The 22,133-nt window shown below is 38.3% G+C and overlaps 1 protein-coding gene and 1 long non-coding RNA gene across 3 annotated transcripts in view; one reads left to right on the top strand and one right to left on the bottom strand.

Annotated features, from left to right (window-relative positions):
• Positions 1-22,133, top strand: part of LOC310908484 — a 311,975-nt gene that overhangs the window by 192,276 nt on the left and 97,566 nt on the right. The gene's annotated exons all lie outside the window — the stretch shown is intronic.
• The window catches only part of RFX4 (regulatory factor X4), a gene marked incomplete at both ends in the record, with an annotated part of 91,590 nt that overhangs the window by 34,856 nt on the left and 34,601 nt on the right, over positions 1-22,133 (bottom strand). For both annotated transcript variants that reach the window (XM_083859101.1, XM_083859100.1), the window contains 6 exons: positions 1,454-1,512; positions 3,384-3,484; positions 5,442-5,605; positions 7,441-7,518; positions 8,362-8,575; positions 13,285-13,346. In XM_083859101.1, coding sequence (XP_083715227.1) covers positions 1,454-1,512; positions 3,384-3,484; positions 5,442-5,605; positions 7,441-7,518; positions 8,362-8,575; positions 13,285-13,346 — 678 coding nt within the window. The remainder of the gene's footprint in view (positions 1-1,453; positions 1,513-3,383; positions 3,485-5,441; positions 5,606-7,440; positions 7,519-8,361; positions 8,576-13,284; positions 13,347-22,133) is intronic.

The following is a 22,133-nucleotide window of genomic DNA, read 5'->3' as shown; positions in this document are numbered from 1 at the left end:
ATGGACCCCCACCCACCAGCTTGATGACTTATGGATATTACAGGGTCCTCTAACAAGAGAATTCTTCAGTCATTTTGCCTACTTTAATCAACTGCAAGTATTTTGATTGCATCCACCACAAACCCTAAGGAGCAACACTAATCTGATGCTGCCATTGCTAGACCCCTCAATTTCTAACAGTTCTGCTGGTTTTCATTTTAAGCTTCAGTTCAGAACAAAAAAAAAAAAAAAGCAACAAGAAAAACCAATACCAAACAAACCAACCCCAGTCAGGTTTGCACCCTCCCCTCTCCCAATCTACAAAGACTCTAATTCTTCCCTCAGCCACATGAAAAGGTTAAAGCTCCTTGGTCTCTTCATCAGATCCATGTCTTGGCTGGTTGAGATGGGAATCTGCTGTTGGTAATGGGGGGATGGACTGAGAGTAAAAGAAGTGACACAAGGCCATGGTCATGTACATAGATCTCTGTAAGTTAAGCAGAGATGGTAACACTAAGGTTATCAGCTTCCCCAAGGGAAGAGTCCTTCACTTGAAGAGTTCTTCACTTAAGAGATTTGATCCCAGGTTTGATGCAGAAGATTGTGGTTTCTTTATCTTGATGTCCTCTGAATCACTATGGACCTCCAGAGTTCAGTGATGATCTACAGTATTTGGGGAAAGGTAGCACAGGTATCTCTGTCTCCACCACTAAAATAATGGTGGAAGAAACCTATCAAAAGTTCCTCACAGGAGTGGTTTTTTATTTCCCTAGAGCTTCTTTCTGTGGGCTTCATCCCTCAAAGGGTTAACCTGGAGTTTTGGATACACCTTCCAAAACTGGAGCTTTCAGGTGACAGGGAAAAAAAAAACCTATACCCTCCAACATAAGGATGAAATATTAATGCAATCGATACATTTTCTCCCTTTTTATACTATACAGAATTTGGCTTCATGACTTTTTACAGGTAATTCTGATGTAAACTGGTGAAAATCAAACACTTTGGAGCAGCTTCTATATTCACTTGCTATGGTTACAGGAACACATCGGTTTAAAACCCAGTTCAGCTGTTTTCCTTTTTACTAATTTGCATTTGATTTATAATATACAATTAGACTTGGAATGTATTGTTGGGCATGTAGAAATTTTTCTTGCTTTGCAACTGGCCTAATACAAACTGCTATGAAAGCAATGGAATGTCTCTCCTTTATTTCCTGGAAATTAACCATCTCTTCAAATCAAATAATAATTTTGTTTTGTGAAAGTACTCTGCTGAATTTAATGATCAGGGGTTGTCAGTTGTCTGGAAAAGCTTTTTTCAGTGATTATTTTTTGATTTTGTAGAGGTGGCCACAACAAATACTGGAGACAAACTACTAATGTGATCTCTTCCTCTGAATGAAGTCAATTCATAAAATTATTTGAAAAGTCAGTAATAATGTCATTCATTAAACTTGGGTAACTGAAATACCTACTTGGCAGAGATGATTTAGCGATGTCTGTCGCCGCAGTATTTGTGAGAATCTTCTGGACACTGCAGGAAAGAAGAGATACATATTTACATATGGTGCTAAATAAGGAAAATTACTTCAGAAAGTATTAAATTAAACAAGAGCAACAATAAAAAACTATATTCAGTTTCCTATACAAAATTGTCACTACATAAAATGTACTCAACTATCCCAGTTCTAACTTTATTTAAACCTTGACCTAAACCCTTAAATCTGGATGCTCAATCAATTTTACAGAGGTATATTGCAAGCAATCATTTATAGATGCTGTGAATAATGAGATGACAAGAGAAACAGAGGACCATAGAAAATCTTTGCTTGTTCAGCATAGCAAATTTTCTCTTGCTACATAAAGGAACTGGAGGACAGAAAGAACTATTTTATAGAATGAAAAACATTGGTGCAAGGATAAGTGTGTATAAAATAGCAATAGCTACATTATGTGCGGAAATGAGAAAAAGTTGCTAAATCTTTGTGCAATCAAGTTTTGGAGGAGTCTTGTGACTGGACTAGTAAGGGCTAAACTCTGATCCAGTTTCAGGTAGAATTTGATCAAAGTTTTTTTAAGCAATTGCATGACATACTGATACATTATGGGCTGAAATGGTCCAGGAGGTACTTGCCAGTCCTCTGTTCCCAGTTTAGCCCTTTGCAAGTGATATGGACCTTGTATTAAGATATTTCCTATTCTTGGAAAATGAGCTTTTAAAATTTTGTATTGTGTTGGTTTTTTTGTTTTGGTTTGGTTTTGTTTGTTTGTTTGTTTTGTTTTGTTTTGTTAGTTTGTTTTTGTCTGAAGTCAGTGACTTGGGAACTGCAAAAATCACCAAAGCTTGCAGTTCCTCCAGTTCCTTGCAGTTCCTGTCAGTACCTCCACTGGCTGTGTACCCTATCATAAATTCTGATGAGGAGGAAACAGCTGCAGAAGCAACAAAGGCTCATGTAAAAGGCAGGGTGCACACAAATTTTTCCTTATGTCAAAAGGACCAGATTTTCAGATCTATCCAAAGAGATGTTGGATGTGGTCACAGAGTGAGCTTTCCCTCCATACTGTACATAAAGGCAGTTAAAAAGTATAGATTGAGGATGACTAGAGAGTGCATTGTCCATCTCTTTCTGTCTGCCTCTAAGATTGGCAAAGATTTTGCTGTTGAAGATTCTCGATATTTTTGAACTGAAAAAAGATGTGGTAAGGCATATTTTCAGTTCAGACTTTGTTTAATTTTTAAAATAAATTAGTAAACAATTCAAAACACCCTGAAATTAGTTGTTCCAACTTCCATTCTGACTGTTCTCAGTAACATACACCTAATTTTCCACGCTGATCAAAATAGTTAATCCTTCTCCTAAATTAGTTTTTTTCCCCCTTTAACTTTGTGGTGTGGAATTTAGTGCTCATGAAAGGCAAAGAATTGAGAGCTGTGAAATAAAGCAGGCTTTATCAATAGGTGATGTGCACTGCAGGCATCTACAAAGCACATCTGAAAAGGACTAGTGCCCTTTCCTGTGGTGACAGGGTAATTTGATCTCCTTCATTTCTAACTCTGGCACTTTGAGCAAGGGCCTCAAGCTGTATTCAAATTCTGCTAGCCTAAAGGCTTGTTTAATAATTCTCTTTGCCTAATATCATCCTTAATGTTTGCTTACTATCAACAAAATTAATTTCTTATTACAATCCACAAGAAAGGAAAAGAAATTCTCATTTTGAACGGTGACTCATTTCACTAAATGAGATTGGTTCTCGTGAACAACTGGAGATTCTAAGTGAATGCAAGATTTACTATGATGACAGGTTTTAATTCCTAAAAGAACACCAGTCTCACTTCCAATTAATTTGTAATTGATAAACATTGTCCATCCCAGTTTAACAGGAGAGAGATTGGGCAATACATACACTCAAATTTGATATTTCGTAGGTTTTCTGGTAAATCATGGAGTGCTACTTTCAGCCACTCATCCAGTTGCTTTGCAAACTTTCGGATCACCTGCGTCAAACTGAAAAAAGGAATCAACATCACATCATGTTTACTCTGTGAATTGTACTATAAAAGCTGTGGGCATGTGAAGACCATGAGTCATTTATTTATAACTCATTATTATGCAGAGTTGCTAACGTATTTCAGTCTGTAGGTGTGAAGAAAAATTTCTGAAACTTCTGACAACTTTTGCAAAAAAGCAAAATTTATCACCATGTTCAAAACCTTACATTTCTGTACAGCTTTGCTTTGATGCTTACAAACAGTATTTTTACTTTAAATAAAATCATTTCAACTCTCTATAAATATTGTTTAAAGAAGACAATAAATCAAGCTTTGGATTTCAGCTCGGCTGTGTCCACATTTTTACAGATGTATAATGGGATATTCAAATGGAGCCAACAACCAACTCTGCTGCGGGCCAGAGCCAGAGAGTGAGGGATGTTGGTGGTGGGGAGGAATTTTAAGGCCAAGCCCACACAGGTGGGGGAACTAGAGGTGGAGCACGACCTGCCTGCTTAGCCCCGCACAGGATTGGAACTTTCCCAGACAAGTGAAATTTCTCTCTTCTTTCTTGCTACTCTTTCCTGATGGTTCCATCATTTCCTGTTAAACTCAGTAGCCAGCTGCCCTTCCATTGCAACCCTCAGTAAAAAAATGACAGTTCCCAGGAATAGTTGCAGAGTGTTGTGCAGAGGATCCTAAGAGTTGGTTCCAACAGACAATGCTGCACTGCCTGTAGCAATGCTAGAAATGCACAAATGAGAGAGAAGAGATACAAGGAAATTCCTCCTTTCACCCCTTTTCCTGTTTGTACTCCTAGCACACTGCATGGACAGCAGAGGTGCTAAAATAAACATGGCCATCAGCCTGCTCTGCTCCACAAAAACACCCAAAGAGAACAGGGGATGGATGACAACTTCTGAGCTGACTAAAAAGTGCCTTTTCTGGATAGTCAGAATTTGTTCCCAGGAAGTATCTCAGAGGATTCTGGCGGAGTCAGCAACATTTCCTTCAGGAGCTTCCATTGCAATGAGACCCTTCTTCACCCCCTCCAGTGCAGGCTATGGCTTAATAGCCACAATCTGGCCCTTTATATGCATTACAAAAGTCTATATTCACACTCAAGTCTCTCCTTATTTGCTATGAAAGAACTAAGCAGCTTGAGAAAAGGACTGCTGTTCTGTTTAATCCTTCCAATGAAATAGATTTGGGGGGGTGAGGGGCAAAGCTTGTAAAAGTGTACATGTCTTATCAAGAACAGAACATGCTTCTAGCAGATTTCTTGTGTAAAATACTTTTGCTTTAGCAGTCATGAAACGCAGGTAAGAGCAGAGCAACATTGTGATAACATTTTTCTCGATTAGAGACACTTTAAAATCTTAAGGCCTAAACAGTAAAAACACCAGAAAAAAACTCCTAGAGCAATATTCTTAACAAATTACTCAATTTCAAGAACACATCGGTCAAATAATATTAAAGGTGTACAAGACACCTTTATTTAGAAAAAGATGGCTTCCTGATGTGCATACATGTAAAATCAGAAGGGAAAACATGTTGACTGCACTCAGTGATTACACTTTTTGCTGTGGATTGTTGATCTCTGTCCTGCTTTACCTCTATGAACAAGAATTCTTGGACTCACATAAACGCCAGGTAGGAAGAGATCAGCTGAAATTTACCACATGGATTGGAAAAGTGAATTTAGATTGTGTTTAGCTGAACTTTAAGAAACCAAGAAGAAGGTGGTATCCTTCATCACATAAAACCCCCCGATTCTACAATTTTTTCATAATACAAGTCTTGTTAAAAACTGAACATCTTTTCAGGAATATGTAAGCTCATCAACTCCTTTCAAATAACACTGCAATTTAAAGTCAGAAAATGGGTGGCAGTAAGCAGCTCTCTGAGAACTGGTGTCATTCTTGAAGAAAATAAATATAACAAAGACAGCAGAGCTAGAGGAAGTCAGTTACCTGTCAGGTAAGGCTTGTAGTACCGTTGGCATCAAAACTCCAGAAATTGCCTTGTACAGAATTGAGTCACAAACTCCCACTATATTCACTACACTTGAAGAACCCAGTACGGGCAGCATATGAGGAGGCATCCCTTGCCAAAAGTGCAGAAGAAAACTTTGAACCTGCGATCATGAGAAGAAGCAGGAATGTTAAAATTAAAATAATCAAAGGCCAGAAATGCCATTCTCTGTAAATGATCCTGCTTACACAGCATTTGTTTTAGTCCCAGAGGTGGGCTAATGGGGTGCAACACAGGCAAGGCATGTTCCTTAACTAGACAAGCTCATACTGTAATGCAGGACACAATGGGATAATCAACCAAAGTGTGAGGAGACACTCGGGTTGGTGACAGGGAGTCTGTGTGTCACTACAGAAGAGACACCCATGGAAATCACTATATTTTTACCTTCCGTTAGTGGCTGATGAGTTTAACTCTTTGGCTTCTGCATGTCAAGCCTTTTTCTCTCTATTTACACTCTGTCTCTGTGTACAAAGGAATGCAATCTAGGCCTTGGGAAGGGAGGGAGGGAGGGATAGCAAATGGCTTACAAGGGTCAATATACCATTTTCTGGTTTTGCTTTGGAAAGAAACACTACAGTTTTGGATTTTATCTTTCCTCCACTATGAAGGAAAATGGAGAAAAATTGCCAAAAGGGAAAAAAAAAAAAAAAAAAAAAAAAAAAAAAAAAAAAAAACCAGGGGAGAGATTTCAGACGCCGCAAAATATAGCTCTTATAGCTCTGAAAATTTTAATGTAGGAAATAAAGGTGTTATTCAGAGAATGATATGATCAGTTCCACAGGGATCAGAACAGCAGCACTCATGAATGATAACTTTCTGCAGTCTGTAGTAAAATAAGTAACCACACCACATGTACCAACCAAAGAGTATTTGCCATTTATATATTGTTGCTGCTCAGTCCCTTCCCTACCATAGATCCTGATAAGCCTGATAAAATATAGCATCTTGCTCTTAAGAAACTATTCTGAGACTCACCCAGCTAAATTTCCTGAATGTGTCAGGTATTTTTCTCACAGGGAAACTTCTAGACTCAGTACAATGTCGCAAAACCAGCTTTAAACCAGAAGAGTGTGAAAACTAAACAGTAAGAAGAAGAAAAGCAAGGAATTTTTTCTCATTGTTCAGAAGACAGAGTCTAAAGACTCATTTCCTTTGATTTTTTTTCCCCCAGGATCTGAATATCATATTTGAATTAGGTCCTCAGTATCTCTATAGCCAGATTTGTTACCCTAGATAAGAAGCCATCTTCCCATGTAATATAAACCTGCTTGCATTCCAGGAATGCTTTATTTTTCAGCTCTAATTATAGAGGTGTCTGTGTGTACTGCCAGAAACCCCTTAGATTCAGTCAGATATGACCAGGTACAAGCCTTATCTATCTCTAAGTGATGGTATTAACTGCTAGGCAGTGTGTGTGTGCTCCTAGCTGCACTGCAGTACAACTGAGCAACTGGAGACTTCAGCTATGGCTCTCTGCGGTATCTGTAATCCTCCCACCACTCTGCATCATTAACAGACCAGCAGAACCCACTGTTGTTGCTGTGACACCTGCCCTGACTCTGCTGAACACTCAGAGGAACTCCTTCAGACAGCTCAGCCTCAACAGAAAGCTTCGAAAAGTTGTGGTGGACACACTTCTCGAGTTGTAAGAACTGGATTGTCCAACTTCTTGTAAGGGGATATTGCTACCTTATCCTGCTGGAGAACAGAGGGCAAAAACATTCTCATTGCTTTTGTTCCTCCACCCTATAAGTGCTGTAAGTGAGATCCAGTGCTATTGGTCACATATTAGATACCCAAGTACAGCTATTGTTCCTTGCTCCTGAAAAGCATTGAGCACCACAAACCCCTAAGTCTGTAATACAACATACAAAATAAGGTCTCAAATCCATTGATACTTTATCATTAAACTGCAACTGCAGTTTCTAACCATACCTCATCAAAGTTTGCTCTTATTACAGTGTCTAGTATCCTCTGACAGTGAGTCCTATACATCATAATAAAGGTAGAAACCTGAAAAAGAATGAGGGAGACACATGAAAGATCATTCTGCTTTAAGAAACCCACTTCTAAAATATCAGAACACAGAGCACAGAAAAAGCAAGTTTTTTACTTATCTATGCACAACTGCAAAAATAATTAAATCAGTTGAAGTGTATGTAGGTTAGCTGTAAAATGAGTTTTCTTCCCAAAAGTAAATTCTCCCTTTGAATTCATGGATTTTTCTGTCAATAAGATTCTTCAAATGTAAGAGGAGCAAAAAGCCTCAGTGAGATCAAAGACAAGAATGTGGCCCTAATTAGGACATAAAGAACTAAAAACCCTATTCTTTTGTCCACTTCACATTGATACTACACATGTGAATAGAACCAGAGACCTAGCAAGCTCAGCCAAGAGGAGCCAGAGCATTTTTGTCATATGTGCAGATAATATTCTCTGAATTTCTACTCTAGAAGAATAGGAAATGCACCAAGTCCCTTTCTGCTCAAGAAAGCATTAGAACTGTTTGTCATTTTGCCATCAAGTGTGTTCACAGATTAGAGGGCTGTAACATATTTTAAAAGTTGCCCTCAAACATCACATAATTTTAAAAGCTGCCCTGCTGTATGTAATGTAAATTCTAAAAAAATGTGCATGAGCACTAGAAATATTGTACAGCTGATAGCGCCAGCTCCCCTTTTTAAGGGAAGATATTTCATCCTATTAGATGATGTAATTCAGTCCCCCACAAATCAAGTCAAAGCATTATTAAACTTACTCTAGTTTAAAGTCTTTATATATTAGACAAAACTTTCATCCAGAGCAGGGGAGAAAAAAAAGCTGAGGCAAGCTGAGAAAGTATTTCCAAAATGTTACCTTCTCCTCTGGCAGACTGGCTGGCAGATTTAGATCTTTGACATTTGGAAACTCTGGCAGCAATGTTCCCAGTTTGGATCGTGGTGAATACGCCACTGTCTGTTTGGTTACTTCTTTTTTTCCCGTTTCGTTGACCCAGGCTGCTCCTTTTTTAGAATACATCACATCATAATACTGGGAGTTTTCTTTCACTGCAATTCCATAATAATGGTACCTGATACATAGAGATGTGTATTTTATAAAGCAGATTGTTTGAAAATTGAATAAAAATATACAGAGGCAAGGGAAACTGATAATGCAAATGATTTCTACAGCAAAACAGAGCAATAGTTTATACATTATTAACAAGCATTGATTCAGCAGCAGAATAATGTCATAATATATTGAACTTCAAGTTTTCATTCCTTGTGGTAACAGTAAGATGACTGTTGTAGAGCAGGAAAATTATCTGCTTTCATTTTTTAGCTTCTTAATTAAACAAAAAATCCTAAAGCTACTTGTTGGCAGAACTCTTCGTGCAGTTGCTCCTTTAGTTCAGCAATAAGCAGAGATATAGACCCTCTGGACTGGCCCTTCTGTTGTTATTTCAGCTCCCTGACTCTCAGGCTGTTGAGTGCTGGTTTGGTCCCTGAAAAGCATAAGTCTTTACTGTAAACAAGTTGATCAGAAGTGTTTCAAAAATTGAAAACATTTCAATGAAAAGAGGGGTAGAAAAGGCTTGTGCTAGAAAGCGATGAATGGCAGGAAATGCAGAGTTCAGTTATTTGCTTCATACCCTAACATCGGCACTGGGCTTTGATCAGCGAGGGGTAGGACATTGCAATAACTCTGTTGGTGAGGCTACACTGAGAATTACGGTGTGGCTATGCTACAGAAACAGATCAGTTGCCTTATGGCACAAGTTTGTGCTACCACTCTTTAAAGCTATCAGCTTTATTATAGGTGCTGGCTGAAGCACTGGTTATCAAGAAAAATTCTTGCATCAAAGCAGCAGAGATTTTATCTTAGTCCTTCTGTAATTTCCTAACTTTTATTTCAGTTTCTCAGCTGCAGGCAACCAACCCATCAGCTAAATTAGTAGTTATTACAAAAAGCATCACAAGATTGCATTGCTGGTATACTTTTGCTTCAGCCAAACCCTACACAGAGTTTTCAATGATCCTCCACTTCTCTCCTTATAGCCTATCAAAAGCCTATCAGATCATCATAAGACTCTGTCTTCTGGATCCCACTATGACACAAGAAGTTTCCATCTCTAGATGCTTCTTAGACTCTTCAGTCAGTTACAATTCCAGAGTGCTGCCATGACGTGTTCATTCAAATAGACACAAATTCACTTGAGGCAGTTTTACAAAGGTCATTGATCAAATTAATTAAAGAGTAGCATGCAAGAGATGGTAGTTTAAACTAACAGGTGACTTTTCCCTTTTTCCACTCACAGTCATTCACCCATAGAACAGTTCATGTCATAATCCCCAGAAGAAAAAAGGGGCAAAGAGCTGGAAGCCCAAACTTTTCTATCAGCAGACATCAGCTGAGAAGAGGCCTGGTGTGTTGTAGCGAATTTCTAATACATGGCTCCTTGCCATACCCACTGAGGACATTCCCTATTGTCCATTAAAAATAAAAGCTATCTTGAACTCAATATTGAATAATCCAAGTGACATATTTTAAAACATTACACTGACATGGTATGAATGGAATTTCCTAGCTTCAATACCTGAGAAAGCAACAGTATTGGCTCCAAATTTTCCCATCAGAGCTTAGGTCAAAATACGCATTCTGTTCAAGAAACCATGCTCCAGAATGTTCCTAATCTGTAACAGGTAACTAATGGCAAAGGGCTACAACAGCACCAGCTGTAGATGCTTGGCTTTTTTTTTTAGCCTGAACGGTAACACCTCCAGATTTTGGTTTAAGTGCCCAGTTTCCTCTCTGGCCACTGCCAGAGAAGCACTGCAGGTAAGAGTCATAAAACTCACACATAACCTGTGTGCTACATTTGGGACAGGGGAACCCAACAGGAAATGCTCTAGGGAGCCAGCAGCACAAATTCCTCAGGGAAAGACAGGAAGAGGGAAAAAGTCAGAGCAAGCAGGACTGAAAGGCTTGTCTAATTAAACAGGGGTCAGTCTTGTATCATGTTTTGTTTTAAATCAGTGAAGAAAAAAAAAGGAAGCCTGGAAAATGTAGTAGAATTTCACTGTGCAGTGTTTAATTCCTGGTATATTTCACTTGGTAGTAAACTGCATAAAAGATGTTTCTATGTAGCTCCAAAATCATATAGACAGCAGTAGCAAAACTGACTCCAAAATTTTTCTATATAGCTTCTTCTTTCAGTAATTTTACTATCCCAAAGGGCAAAACCTCACTGGAATAGTTTACACAGATTCTTTTCCAATTTTTTTTTTTTTTTTTTTTTTTTTTTTGTATTTCTGTTAGAAAAAAAATCAACTTAGTTTTAATAAATAGGGCTTGAAATTTGATATGTAGAAGAATAACATGCAGACAACAAAATCGTTTTTGTGTTAAAGTGAAATACTTTTTACTCTCATTGATCTGTTATAATACAGCACTCTTTTAAAGAAAGAAGCAAAATTCTCTTCGCACCATGTAGCTTCCACTGGTTTAACTCACACCTTGTGTACCAAATTGAAGAACTTCAGACTCCAGTACAGAAAGAAATTGCTTTTATGTTCAGCTGCCTTCTTACAGCTCACCTGTGGTGTAACTGTTTTTAAGCTCAGTGCGACAGAGAACAGCTGGTGATGCTCACATCAATAAACCAGCTGCAAAACTCACAGGGAAAGCTCACAACTGATGAGCAAGAGTACAGCACCATTGTAGCTCTGAACTTTGTAATGTTACAAGGCAGTCATGCTACAGAAAGATTGAAGGCAGAACAGTGTGAAGTCAGAAAATCTTAACCACTTCTATGGCTGAATTTCCTTTGGCAGTAGCAGGGAAGCAGAACAAAAATAATACTGGCAGCAATCGGTCAGCACAGTTGGTGATAAAGAGATGGAAGTGTTAATGCCTAAAGTAATTTCTTTACGTAACACATAATCAGAATGCAGTCAGATGTTTCTGAAAACAAAACCAGAGCTCATTTATAGCTGTGTTGGGTCTACCAAGGAGAGGATTTATCTTAAGTATGCAGGTAGTCTCTGTGCATATGACAGAAACCCCTTATTTACTCGATAAGGAGCAGAAGCATTGCACAAGTGGCATGAAATGAGTCTGTGACCTGAAAGCTGCTCTGACAGGCAGGCAGGCAAGGGGGAAATTGTGCAAGAAATATTAAGTCTCAGTGAGAGTAGAGAGAGCTTTTGGAGGTGTTAAACGCCACTAGTCAGCAGATCAAGACCATCTTGCCCTCTGAGAGACTCCTGGAACTGTGGGAGGAGCTCCAGTTTGGAAATAAAGCAGTGTTCATTCCTTACATTAAATGGAAGGACAAGTACAAAAAGTTGTAGCTGATGCCAGGATGACTTGGTGACCAATAGGGAGTAGTCACATGAATATGTCCACAAAGCAGCTTGTACATACTTTCACTCCATCTTTATGAGCCTCCACAAAACTTACATTCAGCACTAAATCCTGATTCTCTGATTATGGTCCTATCATGCTTTCCTAGTATACTGTTGGGCTAGCTCAGAATTTCCACCTGAGAGATTTCTGCTGGCTTTGATGAGTGGTGTTGTGGCAACTCAAAATTTGCATTTGGGACCATTCCCAAAATCAAATCTTCATTTAGCTGCTTAAATATGTCTGCTCTAGAAAAAGAAAACTTCATTACAGAAACTAAGAAAATATCAAGCTGGGGAGAAGAGCATTTTGTCCCATCAAAGAAATACTGCTTGGCATGGACCACTTACTGGAAGAGCACAGTAAATCTGTCTTTAATAGCATTTCTTTTAGCATCTTAGCATCTTTTTTTAAAAAAGCAGGTCATTCTAGCTTTAGTATGTAAGTTCAAGCCTAATAGCATATTTCTTCTCAGATTTAGCCATATTGTGGTTTTCAGGCTTTACTTTGAAAGAGAGGCTTTACCAACAAAATTTTGCAAACACACCATCTCACATTTTTGTTTCCTCTTCCACAAGTTTTTCACTTGTGATCCAAGACACTACACTTTTGCTACTCTGTAGGATTCTGTGAAAGCTAATCAAGAAAAGCAGATTTTATTACGTAAGGGGCTTTACTCTTGCCACAAAAAGGTTCAAAGCTCCCCATAAAAATTTCTTGGAGTCCATAAGCAGAAAAAAGTGTAAAAAAGTCACTATATCCTCTATGTAAATTGGTAAATCACATCTTATCAACAATAAGAAAAAGTCAAATACCCCAGGAAGCGCATTCTTAATTCTGAATCACCTTCTCAGTCTGGAATTAGGATGAACTGTTTTCAGAAAACACTGTCTTTTGGGCAAGGCAATAAGCAAATTCTTTAATCACCTAAGGGTATGTTGGATTTCATCACATGGGAAAAATGGTGGTTAAATACATGTTTGTGGACAATTTCAGTATAGGTCAACGCATGTTCCTACCTAAATTCTAAAGAGCATTCTGACACTTGTTCTCTAGCCTAAAACATGATGCTAACCAGTTGTAATTTCCCAGCCTTCAGTGGTAGCTCCATTACACTTGTGTGTGAATGTCTTTTACATAGTGTAAAGTGAATTGAGATGAAAAACAATATGGAAAATACTGCTAATCAAATCAGTAAGGGGGCTTCATTAGACCACCTTTGCAGGATCACTGCTGAATCTGTAAGATAATGTAAAGACTACAACAGAACCTCCATCAAAGTTGTTTTTAAGTCCTCAACTGCACAAATTATTCCCTGTTCTCATTCCCCATTCAGTAAAGCCAGAGCCCGATGGGGCCCTGTCAGTGATGATAATAATACCATACACTGCTTACTTTGATTGGCCTCTGGTTCCAAGTCTTCTTGTTGTTAGTTGTGGAAACTGTTGTCTTATTATCTGCAAATAAATAGAACTGATATTAAGACAAATGGAAAAGCACATTTACCAACATTCAATTTAATATGGACTTTTAAGACAGAAAAGCAGAAAAACTGTACTGTGATGTCGAAAAATACGTGATAGGAGAAACCAGAAATAAAACTCTTGATTTTTTCCATTACTGAAAGAGGGGAAAGAGACTTTAAGCTTCACTATAATTCCATTAACTACCATTAATTTAAATACTTTCAGAACTTACTGGAGTATAACATATTTCTTTAAAAATCTAAGATCAGTTCTGCCTCTAAACTAAGGAGGACTGTGATTAAAATTGCCCAAATACTTATTTATGTCACTTTGCAGGATCAACAAAGTTCTCTACAGACATTCAGAAACTTTCCATGAAACCCTTCTTTTTCTAAAGGATGATTCTCTGAAAAGATTTTGGTATTTGACAGGGGCATAATTTCTACCAAGGAAAACTCATCATGGCATTTGTAAAGATGTCTCATAATCAATTTATCCTCTATGGAAAACAAGTGGATCTCAGAAACAGCAGGATATCACCAAGAATCCAAACTCTAGTATGTCAGCAGACATTAAAAGACCATTTCTTTAGCACCAGTTGCATTTAATGAAATAAATCAATGAATGTAGATTGTGCCTTAAGTCATCAGAGCCTCTAATCAACCAGGCTAATCTTGCAAAAAAAGCTTGCTGTTGTTGCTGGAAAGGAGATGCTCAGCACCTCACAGGATTAAACCAGATTCTCACTGGGGTCTGCAGTAGGAGGAAAAGTTTTCTGCAAGAGCAGGCGTGCAACAAAAACTGCAGTAAGCCTTGAAGATTTATTTGCTAAGGACTTACTTCCTTTTAAAATTTGTAATCCATTTAAATTATGTTTTTGTAACATAAATTGCTAAATGCTCCCTCTTTGGGGGAGTAACACCAACTAATATTAAAGGAAGACAAGCCTGTAAGATGGAATATAGCTATTCAACTACAAACAAAGTCAATTTAAACTGATTAAATAATATAGGTTTTTTTCTCCATTAGCCATTTTCCCACCATGATAAATATTTAATCCTGATGGATAACTGAAAACTTTGGAACACGTCTTTAGATCAAAAGGCACTATAAAAATAAAGACATTACAATGTCACATATTTGACCATTTCTTCAGTACTTTTGGGGGGGCTTTAGCAAACGTACAACCATCTTTCCTTAGTATAATGTAAAAATTGACCTGTGTTGGTTTCCAAGAGCTTTGCACAAGGTGGCTGATGTCAAAAATGCAGCAAAGACTCAGAGTCGCTAGGTTGTTCAGCTTTAATTTCTGGAGTAAAACTTCAGCAAACAGTAAAACACTTTCGTGGAGCTGTGAAAGTTCAGCCTAGCTGTTTGATAAATGAGCAGACGGGCAAGCAGCCCTTCTTTCTTTTTTTGTATGGATTCAATGAAGCCTGCCTAAAGAACACCACATGCTGTTCCAGCTACTGATCTAACATTCCGCAACATCTCAGCCTTCCAAATTCCCTTTAATTACACATTAATCCCACCCCTCTCTCTTTCATTTTCTGCAGACAGGGCTAGGGGCTCCACAAGGCTGTGGGAAAAAAAGGCAGTGTTGAAGAACTACTTTCTGAGGATGGTTTTTTGGGCTAGGGTTCGCTGTTGTTTTTTTTTAAGGTTGGTTGTGTTAGTTTTTTTGATTTTTTTTTGATTTTTTTTTTTTTTTTTTTTTTTTTATTTTTTTTTTTATTTTTTTTTTGGGAGGGTTTTTTGTGTCAGTTGTCATTCAGAAAATACCATCTCTCTCCTAAAACTGCTCTTACAGCAATTGACCTAATATTAGAGAGTTTTACTCTATTTTTCCTTTTGGAACAGCATCAAACCATCTTACTTTAAAGTCTTTCTACTAGCAGTGACGTATTACAATGCACACTGTAAATGCTACTTTATGAACCATATACTGTGGGAGTTACTGAGATTTAAATAAATCAGCCAATTTCTACATACCACGGCAGAGGTGAGCAGGAAAAGAGAATAATAATGAAGGAGTTGATCAGATGATCCTTTATTCTTTTCTTTGGTTTTTTTTTTTTTCAAATTCAGCACATTTGAAATGAGATACATTCCTCAGAATGTATCTTAAAAGTACATGTCACTTAAAACACTATTTCCCAGTAATTTACAAAACAAAAAATTAAGAGAGAATAATCAAGCAAAGCTTTGGAAAAAACTTGTGACTTTTCAATCTAATGCTGCATATGTAAGATATAACATGGTATATTTACACCTAGGTGCTTGTATACATATGTGTGGTTATTAATATCTGTGTTTGAAATAAAACAAGTCAAGTACTAAAAGAACTCTCTGTTCACATAAATGTTTACATTCAGCTATGCTTATGCAAATCTCTGCACAATGATACTGGTAAAGGCAGGAAGATTACCCTGGAAGGGGAGAAGTCAAATCAGGCAGGACAAAGTGGAGTTCACTGTGTGCTGAAATCAGTGAAAAAAGTGGAGAACACAATATGTGGTTTTTAAAAATTTAAATCATCATCAATCTGAAAAATCACAAATATGTCATAGTTGGTTTAATGTTTATTAACTTTTAAAGACCTATGGACAAAATGGGTTAATTTTACAGTTGTGTAGGGAGAGAAGTGGGTTCTAATTGTCAGACATGAAAACCCAGGTTTGGATCTGAAAACCAAGTTGGATCATTTTCCTCCTGTCACTGCAATGAGGTTTGCACAAGCAAATGAATTGTGACCAGACCACGCAGTCTGAGCTGCTTTTTGAATGGAAAGTCCAGTTCTCACAGTAGTTCTGGCTTCTCAACAGAAACAGTGGTAAAAAGATTTCATGGGTGGTATCCAAGGGAATTTTGGTGTGAACGGATCTTTCACCATTGTCCTTCAGTGGAGCTAAAATTTCATCTCACATTTCTCCAAAGTGACCATAATTCCAGCTGCCCTGTAACATCTGCTGAGTAAAAAGGTACAGGTTTTAATTTTCCAAGTAAAAATTCAACTAAGTTACATGGCGGTTTTGACTGTTGGGCATTATTTTAGGCTACCTGGCTTTCTGTTTTTGAAACAGATGTAGACTAGAAATTTCACATGGAAATATCTTCTGTTCCTATTATGTCAGCCTCAGAAAAAAGATGTTCCTGCAAGTCCATTCTCAGTTCCTGAACTTCAGTGTGCTCTCCCTGTCTTTTCTCTGTACTCTGCTTAAGACATGACCTTGCCTTCTGCCTATAGAAGATCTTTTATGCCTTTCTTGATTAAACACAATAATATTAAGTTCTGCTTTATCCTTTAGTGAGTGCCTACTGCATACATAAGATGAAGATAGAAGTCATTACATTATAAAATAACATATAGATTACCATTTTCAGGGGACTGGTATGTCCCAGTCATGATTTGTTTAATATTGCTGCAGACAATACTGACAAATGGTTTTTGGAATATCTGTGCAGGTAGATCACATGAGGAGATAACAGGATTTTTTTATATCCCACTTCAGCTTTTTAAACATAGCAGAGGTGTCTGATTAAACTTGAACTAAATATCTAGTTACTTGTATTTTTGATCATTCTTAAGGCAATAAAAGGTTACTTAAGCATCCATGTAAAACACAGAAAACTTTATGAGCAACAACTAGAAAAAAATCTTCCATAGGGTTTGTATTAGAGTCTGCACAATCGGTTAACCTTCAGCACTGCTAACTGCAGGAGCTGTTCTGTTCTGTCACAAATGGCTGCAAGGGTGCATTCCTTCAACCTGATTACCGCCAGCTGTCGTTTCTACCACTGCCTTTTCCCCACATCTCAAGTACTGCAACATTACAACAAAAGCAGATCAGCATTACAGGCTCAGCATTAAAATGAGGAATTACAGAATCACAGAATGGCTTAAGTTGGGAGGGACCTTAAAGATCACCTTATTCCAAACACTCTGCCATGGGCATGGACATTCTGTTTTCACCACTACACTGTGACCCATCACTCCTCATCGCATTCACTATCAAACTGTGAAGCCTGTGTTTCCTAATTATTCCATCTAAAATCATCTATGATACATCAAAACTAATCAGGGAACAGAAATCTTATAAAGCATCCTATGTGTCTGTTGCAAACAGATAAGGATGGAAGAAACTAGAGATTTCTGGAAACTCCTGAAGTAACTTTTATCCTCCCTCCTTTGTCAAAATACTGAATTTTCCTCTGGGGCAACAGGCAGAGGATATCTTTTAGAAGTCTTTTTGCTAGAATAATTTAAATTTCTGCTTTTCAAGAGGCACGATCATTTTGTTGGTGCATCTGATCTAGAGGGATGTTATTCTTCATTACTCATGTTCCTTTCTATTTGACAGAATTCTAGCCTTGCTTCTAGAACTTCACAAAGTAGAGAAATAAGATCAAATCAGGTTATAACCCAGTAATTCCACACTGCCAGAATGAGAAATGGATTCCAGGCTCTGCACTCCCTAGCGCTATGAGATTTTAGAGAGGTTCTACATACTATGGAATAAATTCTCTTTCCTCCTATAACAATTCTTAATAACAGGGTCTGGTTCTGTTTCTCTCAATTCAGGTTTCAGGTCCTATATCTATACAGTATGCTTTTCTTTTAGGAAGTCAGGTATAGAAGATGTGTGTTTATTTACCAACTTGTATTGGGGTGTTTCAGTCTTAATGTTCTTTGCCACGGCAGCAGCAAAGGAGTCAGTGATATCAAACAGAGCTGTATTCTCATAGAGCTATGCTTTCCTTATTCTCATTCCTGAGAAACACAAGCAATACTGATGTCCTCAATCTTACACATGAAAGGGTTTTTGGCTCATTCTTCTTTGACGCAGTACTGTTCCAGCTGGGTTGTTCCAGGGTTTCCCCATCTGCTTCAGGACTTTTCAAAATCCTGCTCTGAGACAGGTGTTATTAGTAACACCTGTGTTAATAGGTTCCTTTCAGCTCAAAATGGCTTGGGGCTGATTCAACATCATACAGTCTTGAGGAAATTGTCAAGAAAATTTGCACCGAGAAACATCCACTGATAGGAAAGACCATAACCAAAGTACTCTAAAACACTATTTCTGTCTCTCAAATCCACCAAACTGTGTAAACATAAGGAGAAGAGGCATGACTGTGTCTATACCTTCTCTACCCCTTGCTTGTTTACTTGCATAACCAAGAGGGAAGACTGCAATGTACAGGCTCAGTGCACAGATCTCTTGACCACAGATCTGTTGTCTGTTAAGATTCAATAACCTTCCCATTTCTTTCCACCCACTTTCCAAAGTCTTGGAATAGGGCATGGTCCAGCTCTAGGATAAGAACTTGTTTCTAGCACTGATAGGGCTCAACTGATACTCTAAAGCAAGGCAGAAAAACCTGCTGGCCTTTTTCTAATGTCCATGCCCAACTGTGCCTGCTATGGAGATTAGGAACTGTGAGAGTCTCCAACTGAACGGGACACTGCAATGAAGCTCACGAGACCTCTACTCAAATTCATCCATGTAAAACAATATTCTCCTTCAGCAATTCCTCCGGCCAGATAGAGTACAGCAGGATCAAACAGATTAGTGCATCCCAACAAAGCTGTAAACACTGAGTGCTCTGCATCAGATCCTTAGCTGAGCTGCAGCCACTTTTGGTGCTGACTTGCTGAAGCCAAGCAGAACTAAAACCCCGCACAACTCACCCTGCTCTATACTGGTGCCAGCACACTGCCTGCCATCACCCAGCCTATCTGTGGGAAAAGGCTGAGCGCCAGGATCCCTGCACTCTGGCAGACCCTGTGCTCTAAGTACAACCTCTGGGATGTGTAGACAAGGCATGAGGTAAAGCAGCCCTGGGGCCACTCCATGCTTAAGGCCTAACTGGAAACCAGATGCTTGAAGTGGCAAAGACACTAAAAGTCCCATAGCTGTAGGGCATTGAAAAAGGAAAGGTCACTCCAGAGAAACTGAGGTGTCCTCACTGGTTTTCTTACTCCCCAAGCTCAAGGAGAAAAAAGCAATAGTCAGCAACCTGCAAAAATACAAGAATCAACTAAGTAGAGCCAAGGGAGCAAAGACCTTTTCAGCTACACTGCAGGATCACCATTCCCCACACCAGCATGACTGCTTGCTTCTGCAGGACTTGTATTATTATGGTGTCATCAGAGGAGCTTGGTCTAGAAGATTCAGAACTGGGAAGAAGACTCATACTGATGGTAACTGTTCTTCAGTCAGGAATCCTAGCTGTTCAAAAGAGATGAAGGAAAACTGGGGACTGCTCAGATAGCACTGAGACTGATTCAGTGCAATAACAGTCACCACATCCTCACATTTATATTGATTTTTCCTATTCTATTTTTGTATTCAATGTTGTAGAAATTGCTTGTAAAAGAGCAAGTGCTGTTTTAATTTATCAGAAAAGAGCGCTAAGAGTAAATCTGGCTCTGCTATACTAGTTACTATTAAGGCTACTTAAAAGCAAATTGAGAGTAAAGAAATAAAAAACACATCTTCAGGAGAAGTATCTCCTTATGAACAATAGCAGGCAATTTCCTGATATATGCATTTCAATACAAAGATAAATCATAATGCAATCATGTCACAATGCCATTATCAAAGAGGTTTCAATAAAGGTCTTTTCTGCCCTTTTGAAACTTTAAAATCATTTAGTATGACAGTAAGAAACTGTAAATCTTTTTTATCCTAGTCATACTTGGAGGAACAGTCCTGCGAGTAAAACTTCTGGGCATAGAGAGAGTGCATCATGATGAAAAAGGAATCACGCTAGTACAGCTTGTACTTCCCTGGAGCAAAGTAAACGATTGGGAAAAAAACGTTCTTACCTAACCAACATTACAAGATTGTTGTGGATTTTGCCCTTTATCTAGTGAAATACATTCACTGGAATGTAATTTTCACTTACAGCAAAGCCAATCAGGGAGCAACAAAATCTGTGTGAGCATGCATCCATATTAAACCTCTTTAAGATGCCAGAATTATCAGAATTATGTAATGGAACCTCGGACTGGGGAAGAACCACCCTGAGATGTGTCAGAAACCTTCGTTTTCCTTTTCAAATATTAATTTATTATTATTGCTTGTCAAAAGACATGAGAGGAAAGCCCCGAAAAAAAAAAAAAAAAAAAAAAAAAAAAAAAAAAAGAAAAGAAAAAAAAAACAGACGAGGAAAGTATTTATCCTCCAGGGGGCACATGGGAGTTGGGAAGAATTCGGGTTCATGAGGTTGCTAAGAGGTTTCACGACGAGTCACTCAGTGCTCCGCGGGAGAGCTATGGCAGGGCATGCAGGGGAATTAGCACTGCGCAGTAAATTTAAAGATTTAAAGCAATGAACTGAGGACACGGAAGATGGGAGAGATCGCTGCAGATGAGGAAGACTACATCTTCAAGGATCCTGACTGGAAAAAAAAATGTAAATACAGGGTCACTAAAGAAACAAGAACAAAAATCAGTGTTGGAAATAAAAGTGAAAGAGAAGCTCAAAAACCTGCCAACCCAGCTAACAGCTGTGCAGAATGGTAGAGCCAGGAGAGCCTTATGGCAGCCATCCCTACACAATAGCTACTGGGGGCTTTGGAAGTGCTCAAAACATTCCTGCTTTTTGATTTGGTGAAGGCCTTTATTCAGAATGATTTAGTTTTTGCAATTAAACCCAGTAAGAATGAGAAGTCAGAGTCCTCATCCACCATAATTCTTTGCACAGTGTGTTAATAATCACCAGCATTTTATGGTAACATGTTACTCAGATAAAACCCAAAACACTGCAGCAGGCAGTGGCAGAACTTTCAGCTGGAAACACCTTAAACTGCTCTCAGGAGCTCCAGGATCCCAGAGCAGAGCCCAAGGCATTTGCAGCACAGGGCTGAGGGGCACAGGGCTGCCGTCCTTTTTAAGTGACCTCAGCAACAGGGCTTTCACTCCTTTTGCCTGCAGACTGATTCACACTCTAAACACGTTCACTGTGAGAGAGCTTGTTCTCATATGCAACATGTAATTGTTAATAACTCAGTGACACACCTGCCCTGGCTCACTGTACCACCCTGTCTTCTCATTAGTTCCATGGAACATCTTTACCTTTTCTGCCTCACTTTTGCACAAAATCAAAATATAATATCCTTGGTTGCCTACACTAAGAGCAGGAGTTTAACGCTGGACTCTGCATTTCATGCTGAGCTGTAACCACCAAATTACAAGGCCCTCCCTAATTACTATTTAATTAAGGTATATAAAAGAATGCAAGGTCCTGCCTTTAGCAGATAATAACAAGTACTGTGATGACCAACTAGGTAGCATAGCAGATTGGCAAATACATGTACAGACAAAACTGCCTGTAATTTTTGCATGTTAAATGAGTGAGTAAAACACTAAAATCTTGACTTACAAATTTACAGCTCCATTTGCCATATGATAAATATGATATTAATATCCCATTAATAGCCATATTAGATTTTATATATTCTTTATATTGCTTAGGAGTACAGGTTGCTTTTTTTAAAGATGTTTATTTGTGCTGTATTTCTGTTCTTTGCTCTTCTTGTTCCTTTAATTGCTATTCACTTGGTTTCCTCAAAAACAGTCCATATTACTGTCTCTCTGCTAATCTTCCTATTCCCCAGACCAATTTTGGTATCATTAATGCAAATTTACCAAGTGTCTGAGGTCCAGTCCACGTCCTAGAAGTTTAACAAAAAATGCTGTTACTTATTACAGTTTGTTTTAATGTGCTGAACTCCACATCTCTTTCTAAAAACCACCCATTTGTTAAAGAAAAA

This window comes from Zosterops lateralis, assembly GCF_965231275.1.
Source record: "Zosterops lateralis genome assembly, chromosome: 4".
NCBI lineage: Eukaryota > Metazoa > Chordata > Aves > Passeriformes > Zosteropidae > Zosterops > Zosterops lateralis.
This window is presented reverse-complemented; position numbering and strand designations above follow the sequence as displayed.